This window comes from Pantherophis guttatus, chromosome 1 (genome assembly GCF_059756535.1).
Source record: "Pantherophis guttatus breed Tessera chromosome 1, ASM5975653v1, whole genome shotgun sequence".
NCBI lineage: Eukaryota > Metazoa > Chordata > Lepidosauria > Squamata > Colubridae > Pantherophis > Pantherophis guttatus.
Genome location: NC_142063.1, coordinates 294,402,284 through 294,417,267, shown reverse-complemented (window position 1 = coordinate 294,417,267; position 14,984 = coordinate 294,402,284). Strand labels below are relative to the sequence as shown.

Below are 14,984 nucleotides of genomic sequence, written 5' to 3'. Positions count from 1 at the left end.
TTCCAAGTTGTCCTCAAGGGCAGCTCCATATAAAGCACCTCCAAGGTGACTAAGGTATGAATGACCATGAACAAAGCCTCCTGATCCAGGAAAGACAACAACTGGAGGACAACACAGATCTATGCATCCTACCCCACCTCCCAGCCACAGTTGCCACTTGCTCACCAAGAATAAGCCATGAAACTAGAACTCTTAAATTATGCACCTCCTTGGTTTGGGGGAGTATAACCGCATAGGGACAAAGAGGCTTAGTGGCTAAGATGCTGAGCTTGTCGATCAGAAGGTCAGCAGTTCAGCGGTTCGAATCCCTAGCATCACATAATGGAGTGAACTCCTGTTACTTGTCCCAGCTTCTGCCAACTTAGCAGTTCAAAAGCACGTAAAAATGCAAGTAGAAAAATAGGGACCACTTCGGTGGGAAGGTAACAGCGCTCCATGCGCTTTCAGCATTGAGTCGTGCTGGCTACATGACCATGGAGATGTCTTTGGACAGTGCTGGCTCTTCAGCTTAGAAACGGAGATGAGCACCGCCTCAGAGCCGGAAACTACTAGCACGCATGTGCAGGGGAACCTTTACCTTTTTAACTGTGTTCAAAATCACCAGACCCTGCGGGGTATCAAAAGCCCAGTCAAAGTCAGCTCATCCCCATCAAGACCCTTACAACCTCCAGATGCTCAGACAGCCTTGCAACAGCATCAAATGTCCAGCCAGGGTAGAGATATATAGCTGGGAATCATCAAATACCAGTGATCACATACAGTGATCCCATACTATCAGGTGACTTCACCAGTGGTTTCATACATATATTAAAGAGAAAAAGGAGAGACCAGTGACCTGAGGCACCTAACTTTACAGTGGCTTAGAACTCTACACCTCCTCACCCATCCTCACCAACTGACCATGGAGAACCATCACAAAACCATGCCTTTTTTTTTTAAAATTTGATTTATATGCCGCCCTTCTCCGGAGACTCAGGGCGGCTTACAATGCGTTAAGCAATAGCCTTCATACTTTTGTATATTTTATACAAAGTCATCTTATTGCCCCCACAAACTGGGTTCTCAATTTACCTACCTTAGAAAGGATGGAAGGCTGAGTCAACCTTGAGCCTGATGAGATTCAAACTTACAGTAATTGCAACTTTCAATTCCCAGAGCCAATCCTCAAGGATAGCAATGCAGTATCAAAAGCCACTGAGAGATCCAGGACAGCCAGGACAGTTGCATGACCCCCATCCTTGGCCCATCAAAGATAATTAGTGTCAGGGTTCCAAGTAATACCCCCAACGAAAGAAGACTCTGAGGCTAGAAGTTCCTCAAAGTTCCATTTTATTAGAGATGTCATATTGGCACATCTGGGAAAACCCGAATCTGAAAGCTTCCAGGTTTTCCCCACCCAGTTTCCCACAGCACTAAATGTGGCAGCCCTGAAGATCCAAAGAAAAAGATGGCTTCCAGGGCTGACAATAAACACATGTAAGCAATACTATCTCAGTGCTGTACCCTAAACCAAGACTGAAAATGGTCCAGATATTCTACTTCATACAGGGTCCATTGAAGCTGCATACCAACCACCCTCTCAATAACCTTCCCCCAAAAGAAAAGGTTGGAGACTGGATGAAAGTTGTCCAATGAAGGCAAAACATTAGAAGTTCTGCCATTGTTGAAGGCATTGAGGAATATAGTAAGGAAATATCTCTGAATCCATGACCCTATGGGTCAGGGATTGTCCAGTATAATTCTGTAGAGCAATTGATACTGCATTTAGACTGATAATTATAATAATTATGATTGCTTGAATGTTCTCAAGCAAGTTCTCTGCTTTTTTAAGTGTACATTTAGACAGTTTGTTACGCAGTGCTGTTTCCATAAAACCTGTTTTATTACATTATGTAAAATGCTTACAATTCAGTTTGCAAATATTTCTAAAATAATGTAGTCTAATATAACTGTTAACAACAGTTTCTTTAAAGTAATGTACATAGTTTAGCATCTTTATTATTAAATTATATTAAATGGAAAATATTTACAATTTTTAAAATGTATAAAATATTTTTTGTAGGTACGTCTGGGAACATACTTTTACATTAATAGATTCTTGGTTGAAGTTCAGAAATGTACAGATAATTTAACATGTTGCTGTATTGCACTATACTATAGAATGCTTCATAAAATGCTTCCAACACCTGCTAAATGCCATTACATATTTAATCTACGAGATCTTTTTAAGGTTTGTATTTCTTGATTTTTCAATTGGTTAATGGTTAATCAGTGAAATATAGGTAGCTTCATTTGATGACCACATTTGGGACCCACAAGTCAGTCACAAGCAGTTGCTAAGTGTTTAGTAACTATGCTTATGATCTTACTTCAGTCCTCCTTTGCTTTACAGACTAAAGAAGGTTGTAAATGCAAGGATTGGTCATAAGATTACTTTTCAGTCGTTCACTATGATTCCTGAACAGTCACTAAAAAAGACTACCTGTATTCCATAAATTAGAGAATAGGAAAGCAAAAATACTTTTAAATAGAAAGGTTGCTTAAAAGAAATACATAAATAGATTATGATCAAAACTGTCAAAATGTGAAGAAGAAAGGAGGATTTTAAACCAGGATTATACATTTTACTGAATAACCACAAACTCCTTTTTTCTTTATCATCTCTCTGCTTGCTTTTACTTTTCCTGCTATGAACCCTATATCATCATACTCAATAAAACATATACATGAATAATACTATATAAACAAAGAATGTTCATGAGTTAATAATTATTAGTCAATATGCACATAACGTATGGATTTAAAGTAACAAGAAGAGAAAATTGGGTCTATGTTGGTTAAAGCTTTAGTTCGGTCCTTATCAAAAAGGGATAACTGAGAAAAATATATCAGTTACTATAGTTGTCTGAAATTTTCTAAGAAAGAAGCAAACATTTGCAAAATTATATGACATGTAGCACTCTGTAATGACCCAGACAGGAATTCTATGGGCTTGTTCTGACATGAGCTTCAGTAGATTTTCAGTAGATTTTCCTTCATTTGCCCTGAATATTGCTAACTTTTTGTTGTGATTTATTAACTACACCAAATGGAGAAAATACTTATTTTCCTTCTGAGGATAGTTTGGATTCAATATCGTTGAATATTTTGTAAATTATTCAAAATATGATCCATATTAGTAAAATAGATAACATTTGTACAGACATTATTTATGGGATATCCTAAGTATTATCAATTTAAGATTATTTCAAATTTTATCCATCCATAGAATCAAGTTCACTTTTCTGAGTTGGATAAGAAATGCATTTCTACATATTCATGGACATAATTTTAAGTGAATAGTAATAGTTGGGATTTTTTGTTTGTACTAAGGTGTTGCTGCCATTAAGATTTATTATGAATATGTTGGTATGATTAAGATTTATATTATCAATACCCATGGAACTAAAAATTTTTTGAAGGTTAATTCTGTCATCTAAAAATGGAAATCATTGTTTCTTTTATTAATATCTGAAATGGATATCCCACTCTTCGGGGCTATTAAGCACCATTGTAAAATGGCTAAAGCAACCATGGGGTAGCATAGCATGATAAAAAATTAAATCAATTCAGAAGGTATCTTAGAAGTTTTAGTAACTTCAATAATAATATGAATATAGCTTCAATTGAAAAAGTTACTTTTAAAATTAATACTATAGGTACTTGAAGGACTACTTCAAGCCCACAAGTCAGTCATTGTCTCAAAAGAAACAACAGCATTATTGGTTATGCATGAATCTACTCGAATTTTCCATGATCGTCTAGTTGATCTAGCGGAGAAGGAGACATTTTATCAGTTTCTTTCAAATGAGCTCAACAATTATTTTAAAGTAAGTATACTATAGGTATGATACATATATATATATATATATAGGATTTCTTTATCATAGACATGGAATGTTTCATGTTCAGTATACAAAATTGACTAGTAATTGATGATGCCAAGGTGATCTGATATATATTTGTGTGCCCTTTCTCTGCCTTTCCATGAGGCAGTATGTCCAGTTTATCGTCTAAAACCTGCCAGGTTTCTAGTCATTCAGTATCTGAACATTCTTAGACTTAGACATTAATTTTTTTCTGAAGGTATTACAAATAATTTAAAACAATTTAAAATAGTGAAACAATAAAAACACCCACAAAATAAATAAGTACAAACAGCAGTCATGATGATTAATCATCTAATGGAAAAGTCAAGTAGCTGGGCCTTAATACATTCCAAGTCCCAGATCAGATGCATATCCAAATTTTTAAATCTTTGTGAAAAACCAACAGGTTAGGAAAGAATATTCCAAGGAAAGAATATTCAATAAGGCAGGGGCCACAGCAGCAAAAGTCCATTTTAAGCCTGATACTCTTTGGATGATCAGATCTTCAGCATGACCAATCTGTTGGCCAGGATTGGATAAGTAGGAACTCTTGGAGAAACTCTTGGAAAAAGAGGGTTTTTTATATATTCTAGTGGATCTCTCTGTCACTGTTGGTGGGACATAAATGAGAATACATATACACACATGCATATATACATCTCAAAATGCAGTTCCATGGTGACTTTTTAAAGTTTGTCTAAAAAGACAAACTTTGTTCCAATGAAGATTTCAAATTACAAAATTATTCTAGATTTTCTAGATTCCACCATACCTGTAGATAAAAGAACTTGTATTTGAGAATTTGTATTAACATATTTCCTAATCTATACATCTCAAAATGCAGATACATAGTGGCTTTTAGTTTGTCTAAGAAAGATCATTATCCTAATAAAAATTTCAAATTACAAAATTATTTCTGTAGATTTCCTGGACAAAGGAGAAGTTGATGGAAGAGTCTCCTATATTTGTAGATTTTCTAGATTATACTGTACCTGTAGATAAGAGAATTTATAGAAATGTCACTAGCCAGAAGGTTCTTCTTTTGACATTGGAAGAATATTATGTGAGAATGCAAACAAAAGAGTCAGAGGTAATTTTTGAAATTCTGTTTAATATCGATGTATTGTAATTGCTATGTGATGTGAGCCAATACTGTATACATGTATCTTAGGTGCTAGATGTCCCTCATAAAAAAATTTATGACACTGAACAACCTGCTTTCCTCTAGTTTTCCCCTATGCACAAATAGCAGGACATAGGTAAGTGAATTTGAGCAGCTAAGTACTGTAGTTAAATAAAAAATGTCACATGGGTTTATCATAAATTCCTCCTCAAACTGCAAGTCCCAGCTATATTCAAGAAAGATGAATAACAAGGAAAATTAGAATGGATAATATAGAATTGATAATTAATAAATAGTTTCTTCCATCTGTTAGTTCAGGATCATCAATATGCAGATAACACTCAGCTTGATTTTTTAACTGTGTTGGTCTGTTCCAGAAATGCTGTTGAAGCTTTGTGCCATGTCAAGGCTGTAGGGTTCTGGATGTGATGAAACAAGTTAAAACTTGGTTGGTTGGTGCTTAGAATCAATTTATGATTGAAATGTCATATATATACTGTATGAAAGATAAATTAGCAAAATTGAACCCAAACAAAATGGAGGTGCTGTTTGTTCACCAGTTTGTTCATCAGCTCTAATATTATCTCTCAAGTGATATGGGGGGTGGTACTGCTCCTAAAAGAGCAGGTACTTGACTTGAGGACCCTCACAGCTGCTGCTGGAAGTGCAGATGAAGACAGGCTGGAAGAACCTTTGCTCAGCTATGTCTACTACCTCAGTTGCCACCTTACCTGGAACAGGAGGACTTGGCTACAGTGACTCGTATCTTTATTGCCACTTGGTTGCACTTCTGCAATATGTTCTATATGAAAAGCATTTGAAGATCACCTGGTTGGAGCAGTCAGCTTGATTGCTAAGCCAGATAGGATTTTAAAAGGCATACAGAAAGTTACTGATAATCAGGGCAAGGTCCACAATATATGTGTAATATGCTAATAGTGACGCTGTCAGTCAATGTGGGTCACTGCAAACTGCTATGTCTTGTAAAATCCTATCTGGCTTAGCAACCAAATTGCCTGCTCCACCCAGGGTTGACTCATCTGAGGCAATACTTTTTGGAAAACCTATTGGTACCGTAGTATCCCATTTTCATGAGGTGAGGCTGGCTGGAGCCAGGAAATATTTTTTTTAGTTATGATGTCAATGCTTCAGAACCACCTAGTCTGGAAATAAGATTGTTTTTTTCAGTATTAGTCTTGTCTGGAAGCTGGAAAGCTGATGAAAACACAACTCTTCCAGACAGCTTTCATTGACTGATATAATAACAATATGTATTTATTTTTCTCCATTTATTTTATTTGGTTTGTGGAAGGATTGTTCCGTTTTGGGCTATATTTATTGTAGATATAGATGTTTCTGTTTTCTTATTCTATGGCTTACTTTTTTAAGCTCCTCATATCTGGGAAGATTGAGCAGTATACAAATCAATAAAGAAATAACTGCAGTTATTTTTATGATGTAGTTCAATATTTCCTATTTCAAATTTCTATCTGCAAGATTAATTGCTTATTTTTCATCTGCATTTAGTAGCTAAGAGATTCCTGATTTATAAAGATTGAGGATTGCTCCTTTTCCAAAACTTTTTCTAGTTCATCCATTACAGATCTCTGGGAAATGAGATTATCAGGCTTTGAACCAATCCAGAAGATGTTCCAGCTACTTGTATGAGAGAGAGAAAAAACAATTAAAATGAGCTAGCTGTTCTCTGTTTGAAAAACTTACCTGAAAAAGGAATAGTCTTGGTCCTGAATATCCCTTTAGCATTAGTTTTCCCAGACTCTTTTTATGCAAGATCCCAAGATAAAAGGGTTAGATTTCGCTTGTCTTTTAACTCTTTCATATTTGAAGGGCATTTTGGAAGGAAGTTTCCCCCTATTCCCTACATTTCTGCTTTCTGTTTCCTTAGATCACCATGGTATTTTTCAAAGAAGCAATACAACATGTAATTAGAGCTGCAAGGGTTTTTCGACAACAAGATAGTCATATGACACTGGTAAGAAACTTTATTTTTAATTGGACATATTATATAAGATGTCAATGGTGTGTCTTTATTTAAAAGTAGCACGCCTTAAATCAAGGTAAATTTTAAATACCATATGTCATTAAAACATTTGTCACTAAGCCGTAATTATTATTATCCTGCATTCTAAAAATTATTTAGAAATTTTAATATATGAAGATCTGCTTTAGTAAATCATTTTTTCTTACATGATGTTTATCTAACATGTTTAATATTTATTAACAGATTGGATGGAATGGCAATGGAAAAGCAACCTGTGCATCCTTAGCCTGTTATATATCTGAATGCAGTATCTGTAGGTTATCTACTTCCTATAGTTACACCTTTGCACATTTTCAAGAGGATATTAAAAAAGTCTATAAACAAGCTGGAGCAGAAGGCAAGAGGACCGTTCTTCTTATTACAGATTCAGATATAATTCAAGTAAGCCTACACAGAATATAAATTAGTATACATATTAAATGTGTATCATGTTAATTAAATTCTTGCTAAAAATTTCCATCTCTGTTTCTCCCCTTTCTTAATCTTAATATATCTGGATTGTCTTCAGAGGTTAGAGGATGATTGGGAGCTGACTTTGTTTGTATTTTCACCAGTTTGCTAATAGTTATTAAAATAGCAACTATTAAACAGTTGACACAAAATAACTTTCACTCTTAATGCTTAATGCATTGTAAGCCGCCCTGAGTCTCCAGAGAAGGGCGGCATATAAATCAAATTAAAAAAAACAACAACAACTCATAGCTGGAGCTCCAGTAAAAGTGTCTATAAAAAACTCATTTTGTCAAAATGACAAAATCTAGATTGCTCTAACCCAAGGCTATGGAGATAATTAATTGGTATTATTTTTCTTAGGAATCATTTTTGGAAGTCCTAAGTTGTATTCTGAAATCAGGACAAGTGCCCAACCTATTTGAGAAGGATGAGTTGAATAACATTATTGAATCACTTACATCAGTTTCTGAAATGACTAAGGATTCCAACAAATTGGATGATATGTATTCTTTCTTCTTACAGGTATGTACTAGTTTCCTGTGAACAATATGCTCTCTCAATGAAATTGCTATATCCATTCCAGCTTGAGTTCCACATTAACAGCAGGATCCAGAGTTGTGCTCATTGAATTTAATTGTCCTATTATTAATAGATAAATCAAGCCAGGAATGTGGCAAGCTGTTATTTATAGATATATTGAAGACATCCATGTCTATTTGACTCTTGCCCATTGTGGTTTATGAAGGCAGAGTAAGAAATTTGATTTAATGAATGATAGAAATTTTGATTATTTCCATCAAGGATGGTTTTGTATCATCTGGTATGAAAGAAACCCAAGTTAAAAATGGACATTAAATTTCACCTTTATGAGTACTAACTGATATTTCTCTGTGCTGGAAGCTGAATTAGTGAATTGCCTGAATCCATATTATTTACATAATTGTACAAAGTGACTCATATTTGGGGGCAAATATTATCTATCATTTAAATATCTACTTGTATCACTCTACAATTTGCAGTGCAATTCTTATTTCAATAAAAATTATTTTTGCAAGTATGTACAATTATAGCCTAATAAATGATAATCCAAATATTAATGCATGTATATTTTCAAAGGAATAATTATTTTACTAGAGTTTTCACACAATATTTTTTTTTCTAGAGAGTACGCCACAACCTTCATATAGTTTTGACAGTAAATCCTACAGGACTGGTTTTCCGTCAATATTTACAGATATATCCTGCCCTTGTGAATTGCTGTACAGTAGACTGGTATGAAAATTGGCCTGAAGAGGCACTTTGCCATGTAGCAAAAAGTTATTTTAGCCAAAGTGAGACATTTAGAAATGAGGTATGATGTGAATATATTTTATCAAAATGGAATCTATAATATGTTATTCTCACTTATGAACTCTGATCGACTGAAACTGTTCATGAATTGTGATAACTCATTTTAAAGACTCTGGGAAAACATTTCACAATCAGTTTCAGTAATAATAACTAGGTGGGGTTCTAGGGTTCATGGAGAATGTTGGGGAAATCGAAATGCCAGATACAACCACTGCTTTGCTCTGAGCAAGCACCAATTATCAAATCACCATTATATAAAACCTACAAAATTTGGCTCAACTGCTCCTTGTCTGGATTTGGCTAGCTGGAAGGTAGTGATAGCAGCAGAAATTAAGTGATTAAGTATAGGTTAATTCTCATTCCATTTTCAGATATACTTGTTAGCGGTATAATAAGCGGTATTGCAAAACCATATTCTATAAGAATTTCATTTCTCTGCTGAAAAATATACTCTACCTCACCAAATAAGGCTATGACTATTACTGTAAATTGCAAGAATTCCTAATTTTAGAACAGATGCATTTAACTGGATTAGATTTTTCATGAATGAATGTTGATGGTATACAAAAAAAAAACCCTGAGAATCCCAAAATATTTCTAAAATGTGAGTTCTCACTATAGTAAGAGGAGAACTCAAGCATTACAAGTAAATCTTATCCCCAAGGAGTTAGAACTTTTAGACTCAGCACCCTCACCTTCCCCTATGGAGGGAAGAAAAGGAACAACAAAGAAGAGAGAGCCAATACAAAGCGATGAGTGTGAACAAGAAATTACTGAGAACATTACCATACATTTCAATTCTTAAATTGAATTGTACTTTGTATAAAATGTGTCGTCTTTTCATTTGTCTTTACAGAATTTAAGAGATATTCTTATCCCTATGACTGTTAATATTCACAAGAACGCATCTATAATAATTGAGAAATACTTGAAGAAAACTAAAAGACACTATTACATCACTCCCAAAAGTTACTTGCAATTTATAAATACTTTTTCCACAATATTGAGGACCACAAAAGAGAAAATGCTGAGTGAAAGGTAAATACAGATGTGTGGATGTGTCTGTAAAACAGCACTACAGAGAAGTTGTCAGGAAGGATACTATTTTATAGAAATGTTTCACGTGGATTAAAACATTTAACAATTAAGTGATTTCATTAGCATCCCAAAGCATAGCAACAATTTTGTTAAAAGTCAGCTGCAACCACTGGGTAGGTTACTACACTCTTCTTGGAAGAGGAGAATTTTTCCATGAAAAATTTCCAAGCAAATTTGAGTATTTCACTGGCAACAGATTCATGATAGGGTGAACTTTAGCCACAGTGTGATTTGATTATTGTGCCATTTATCCTGTGGTTAATGTATATATTATACATTAATCTGTGGTTAATGTCTAAGATTGTTGAGGAGTTATTCTGTCAAATATCATAGAAGCAATGGACTTAATATCAATAAAATATTTTATAAATTATCTATCTATAAAGTATATATAAGATATTCACAATTCTGATCACAGTGCTTACCATAGTTTATTCATGATAGACTTCATAAAGTTGACATGTATAGCTTTACCAAAAGGCTTCTATGCACTTAGCACTTAATATAAGGTAGTTTGTTTAGGTGATAGGATAGGATAAGATAAGGTCAGATGATAAGATAAGATACCCTTTATTTTCATTTTTTTTACTGTGAACATACTGGCCCACATTAAAAATGAAATTCTGTTGCCTGCTCTGTTTCTGTTCAAAAGAAAGTATATATCTACATAAATATGTACCTGCACTCATATACAATGAGGGAAAAAAGTATTTGATCCAGGGGTGAAATGCTCTCGGTTCGGACCGGATTGTCTGATCCGGTAGCGATGGCGGCGGGTGGTTCGGAGAACCAGTAGCAAAAATCCCTAAGCCCCCCCCCACTATGCCCAGCTGAGCCGCACGATCATCAGAGGCTTTTTTTCTTTTAAAAGCATTTTTTCTACAACCTCTTACGATGAAAAAATGCTTTTAAAAGTTAAAAAAACAGCCTCTGATGATCGCACGGCTCAGCTGGGGTCATCAGAGGCTTTTCAAAGCATTTTTTTCTGCAAAAAAAAAATGCTTTGAAAAGTCTCTGACAATCCCAGCTGAGTTCCCTGATTGGTAGAGAGGCATTTTTTAAAGCGCCTCTCTGACGATCCCAGCTGAGTTCCCTGATCGGCAGAAGACATTTTTTAAAGAGCCTCTCTGACGATCCCAGCTGAGTTCCCTGGTTGGCAGAAAGGCATTTTTTAAAAAGCCTCTCTGATGATCCCAGCTGAGTTCCTGATCGGCAGAGAGGCTTTTAAAAGCATTAGAAAAAATGCTTTGAGAAGTTTAAAAAAAAAAGTTGGCCACGCCCACCCAGTCACATTACCCCCAAGCCACGCCCACAGAACCAGTAGTAACAGATTTTACATTTCACACCTGATTTGATCCCCTGCTGATTTTATATGTTTGCTCACTGACAAAGAAATGATCAGTCTGTAATTTTAGTGGCAGGTTTATTTTAACAGTGAGAGACAGAATAACAAAAAAATCCAGAAAAATGCTTTTTCAAAAAAATTATAAATTGATTTGGATTTTAATGAGTGAAATAAGTATTTGATCCCCCAGCAAGATTTTTGGCTCCCAGGTGTCTTTTATACAGATAATGAGCTGAGATTAGGACCACTCTCTTAAAGAGCTGTCCAAGGATGTCAGGGACAAGATTGTAGACCTACACAAGGCTGGAATGGGCTACAAGACTATCATCAAGCAGCTTGGTGAGAAGGTGACAACAGTTGTTGCGATTATTCGCAAATAGAAGAAACACAAAATAACTGTCAATCTCCCTCAGTCTGGAGCTCCATGCAAGATCTCACCACGTGGAAGTTCAATGATCATGAGAATGGTGAGGAATCAGCCCATAACTACACAGGAGGATGTTGTCAATGATCTCAATGCAGCTGGGACAGTATGAACCAGCAGTATTCAGCTGGTTCTATCCGGTTCGGGCAAACCGGTAGCGGTGGCTGCTGGAGGCTCCACTCACTTGCCCAGACATCATCACATCCAGTTTTTGATGCTCTGCGCATACGTGGAAGGCTCTGTGTGTGCTCACATTTGTGAACCGATAGCAAAGGTAAATGAATACCACCCCTGAGCTGGGACCATAGTCACCAAAAAAACAATTGGTAACACACTTCGCCATGAAGGATTTAAATCCTACAGCTCAAGAAAGCACATTTACAGGCCCGTCTGAAGTTTGCCAATGAACATCTGAATGATTCAGAGGAGAACTGGGTGAAGGTTTTGTAGTCAGATGAGACCAAAATCGAGCTCTTTGGCATCAACTCAACTCGCCATGTTTGGAGGAGGAGGAAAGTTGTCTATTACCCCAAGAACACCATCCCCACCATCAAACATGGAGATGGAAACATTATGCTTTGGGGGTGTTTTTCTGCAAAGGGGACAGGACAACTTCACCGCATCAAAGGGATGATGGGCCGTCATATCTTGGGTAGAACTTCCTTCCCTCAGCCAGGACATTGAAAATGGGTCGTGGATGGGTATTCCAGCATGACAATGACCCAAAACACACGGCCAAGGGAACAAAGGAGTGGCTCAAGAAGAAGCATAGGTCTAGCCAGTCTCCAGACCTGAATCCCATAGGATTAAAATCTGTGGAGGGAGCTGAAGGTTCAAGCTGCCAAACATCAGCCTTGAAACCTTAATGACTTGGATAGGATCTACAAAGCTGAGTGGGACAAAATTCCTCCTGAGATGTGTACAAACCTGGTGGCCAACTACAAGAAATGTCTTGACCTCTCTGATTGCCAACAAGGGTTTTGCCACAAAGTACTAAGTCATGTTTTATGAAGGGGTCAAATACTTATTTCACTCATTAAAATGCAAATCAATTTATAACTTTTTTGAAATGCATTTTTCTGAATTTTTTTGTTGTTATTCTGTCTCCCGCTGTTAAAATAAACCTACCATTAAAATTACAGACGGATCTTTGTCAATGCGCAAACATACAAAATCAGCAATGGATCAAATACCTTTTTCCCTCACTCTGTCTCTCTCTCTGTGTGTGTATACATACACACACTCATATGAATCACTGTCCATTTTGAATACATAGTGAAAAGAAGTAACTTGAATTAATATGCTATGTGACTATGGCCTATGGTATAAGTAGATTTTAACTCTTATTTTTTATTTTAGAGCTTGCTATCATTCTGGTCTGACAAAAATCTTGGATGCAACTTCACAGATCGCAAATATGCAAAATGAATTGCTTGTCCTTGGACCTCAAATAGAGTCAAAATCAAAGGTATATTTACTTTGTAAGTGTTCTTCCTACGCCCTAAAAATATTGAATAATTTCCTATCAGATCTCAAGTAAGATGTTACAATTCATAAAATTGAATTGACAGTGGTATAATTGTTTTATAAAAGTTACAACAGTATAAACTATTATGTGAATTCAGTTTATGGCACATTAGATATTTTGGAAGAACAAAGAAAAAGACTAAAGGAACCTAAGTTGGTGTAAAAGAAATAACATTCAGAATCCATTTATGATAATACTCTGTAGTGGAACAGCTGATTCCATAATGTAGAAGTCTGGAAATCTCAAATACCTTCTCCGAGAGGGCCTCGTGGTCTTCACATACCGGTTCTGCCTCCTGCTCTATTGTATTGTATTAGCTTCTCTAGCCCTACAGCTATCATCTATCATTCAAGAGTTGCCTTGCACGGCAAATTCTCCCTAGCCACATAATTTAAGAAAGATAGCGATCTCACTTTTCTGGTGATAAAAAGATAAAAATCTTTTTATCATAAAAATAAAAGAAGTAAAATAATTTTAATAGTACAAAAATCTGGCTGTCAGCACAGAAGTGTGTGACTAAAAGGTTCGTCCCTTTTCCCCTTCCTTGGGAGACAGACCAAAAATCTATTTATTCATCTATTTATTTAGTTATGATACTTAGAACTCTGAGTGGTCAACAGAAAAACCACATAGAACACTAAAAAGATCTTTAAAACAGTTTAAAGTGTTAAGGCATTGAGAAGATTCACATTCAAAATAACTGTTCATAACTGGCAACTCAAAAGGAAAGCTTACTACAAATTTTGTTTGGCAGGAGATGTTGCAACTGATATTTCAGACTAGGAGATTATACAACAAATATCCACTGCAGCTTGAATTATCCATAAAAATTGAAAACACCCATAGTTCACTAGCATAGGCAGGGACTGGAGATAATCTAACTTCATACCGTGTGTAGTAACAGAGAATACTACACTTATACAAGAGTATAAGATGTCTGATGGAAATGTCTCTGCATCTTATAGAGCGAATGTTGCCAAAGCCCTACCCCCCTGCCGCCGCCCACCCTTCAGCTTCTGCTCCCAGCAATTTGCCTCCTTGCAGCAAACAGCCATGTCAGCTTCAGCACAGCCTGATTTAGCATGAGCAGCTGATTGGCGGTTGGATCTGCCTCCCAGAATATCGCCTATCAGCTGTTCCAGGTTATGGAGATTGCACTGCTGATCGCTGCCCATCGCTGCTGCTGCCTATCACCGCCTCCACACATCCCATTTTTGGCCTCCGCACATCTTGTTTTTGGCTTCCGCGCACCCCATTTTCGGCCTCCATGCGCACCATTTTCAGTCCATTCCAGGTGGAGGGGATTCCCCTCCCCCAAGCTAGTCTTCAGAAAGCATCCCTGTTGCTCACGTCTGGATTCCAAGCTCAGTACAGCAAGAGTCACTGGGTAACTGAATCCTATGGGCACATACGAAATCCAGGAAAGCAGGAGTCAAACAGGCCAGGATACACAGCACGAGCACACAAGGCACAGAACTGGGCACGTTGCTTCAGCAACACTCAAGTCCTCAGGCTGAGGTTAAGCAGGCAATGCCAGTGTAATCATTCATGAGAGGCGACGTTGAGTAGTATAGCTAACCTAGACTGTGCCTGTCTCCTCTCTGCTCTATGTGTCCTTAGATCAGGAAGAGGTGTGGACTCTACCTCCTCCTCATTGATAATAGGTGTTAGCTACTGTTGATCTTCACCTGGA

The 14,984-nt window shown here is 36.5% G+C and overlaps 1 protein-coding gene across 10 annotated transcripts in view; it reads left to right on the top strand.

The window, feature by feature from the left end:
* The window catches only part of DNAH14 (dynein axonemal heavy chain 14), a 225,867-nt gene that overhangs the window by 145,234 nt on the left and 65,649 nt on the right, over positions 1 to 14,984 (top strand). For all 10 annotated transcript variants that reach the window (XR_015731515.1, XR_015731514.1, XR_015731511.1 and 7 more), the window contains 9 exons: positions 2,063 to 2,230; positions 3,699 to 3,869; positions 4,831 to 4,998; positions 6,938 to 7,024; positions 7,277 to 7,474; positions 7,907 to 8,068; positions 8,709 to 8,897; positions 9,753 to 9,934; positions 13,123 to 13,231. Coding sequence is in view for 4 of the 10 variants with exons in the window: in XM_087883153.1 (XP_087739279.1) it covers positions 2,063 to 2,230; positions 3,699 to 3,869; positions 4,831 to 4,998; positions 6,938 to 7,024; positions 7,277 to 7,474; positions 7,907 to 8,068; positions 8,709 to 8,897; positions 9,753 to 9,934; positions 13,123 to 13,231 (1,434 nt within the window). In the remaining 6 variants the exon portion in view is untranslated. The remainder of the gene's footprint in view (positions 1 to 2,062; positions 2,231 to 3,698; positions 3,870 to 4,830; positions 4,999 to 6,937; positions 7,025 to 7,276; positions 7,475 to 7,906; positions 8,069 to 8,708; positions 8,898 to 9,752; positions 9,935 to 13,122; positions 13,232 to 14,984) is intronic.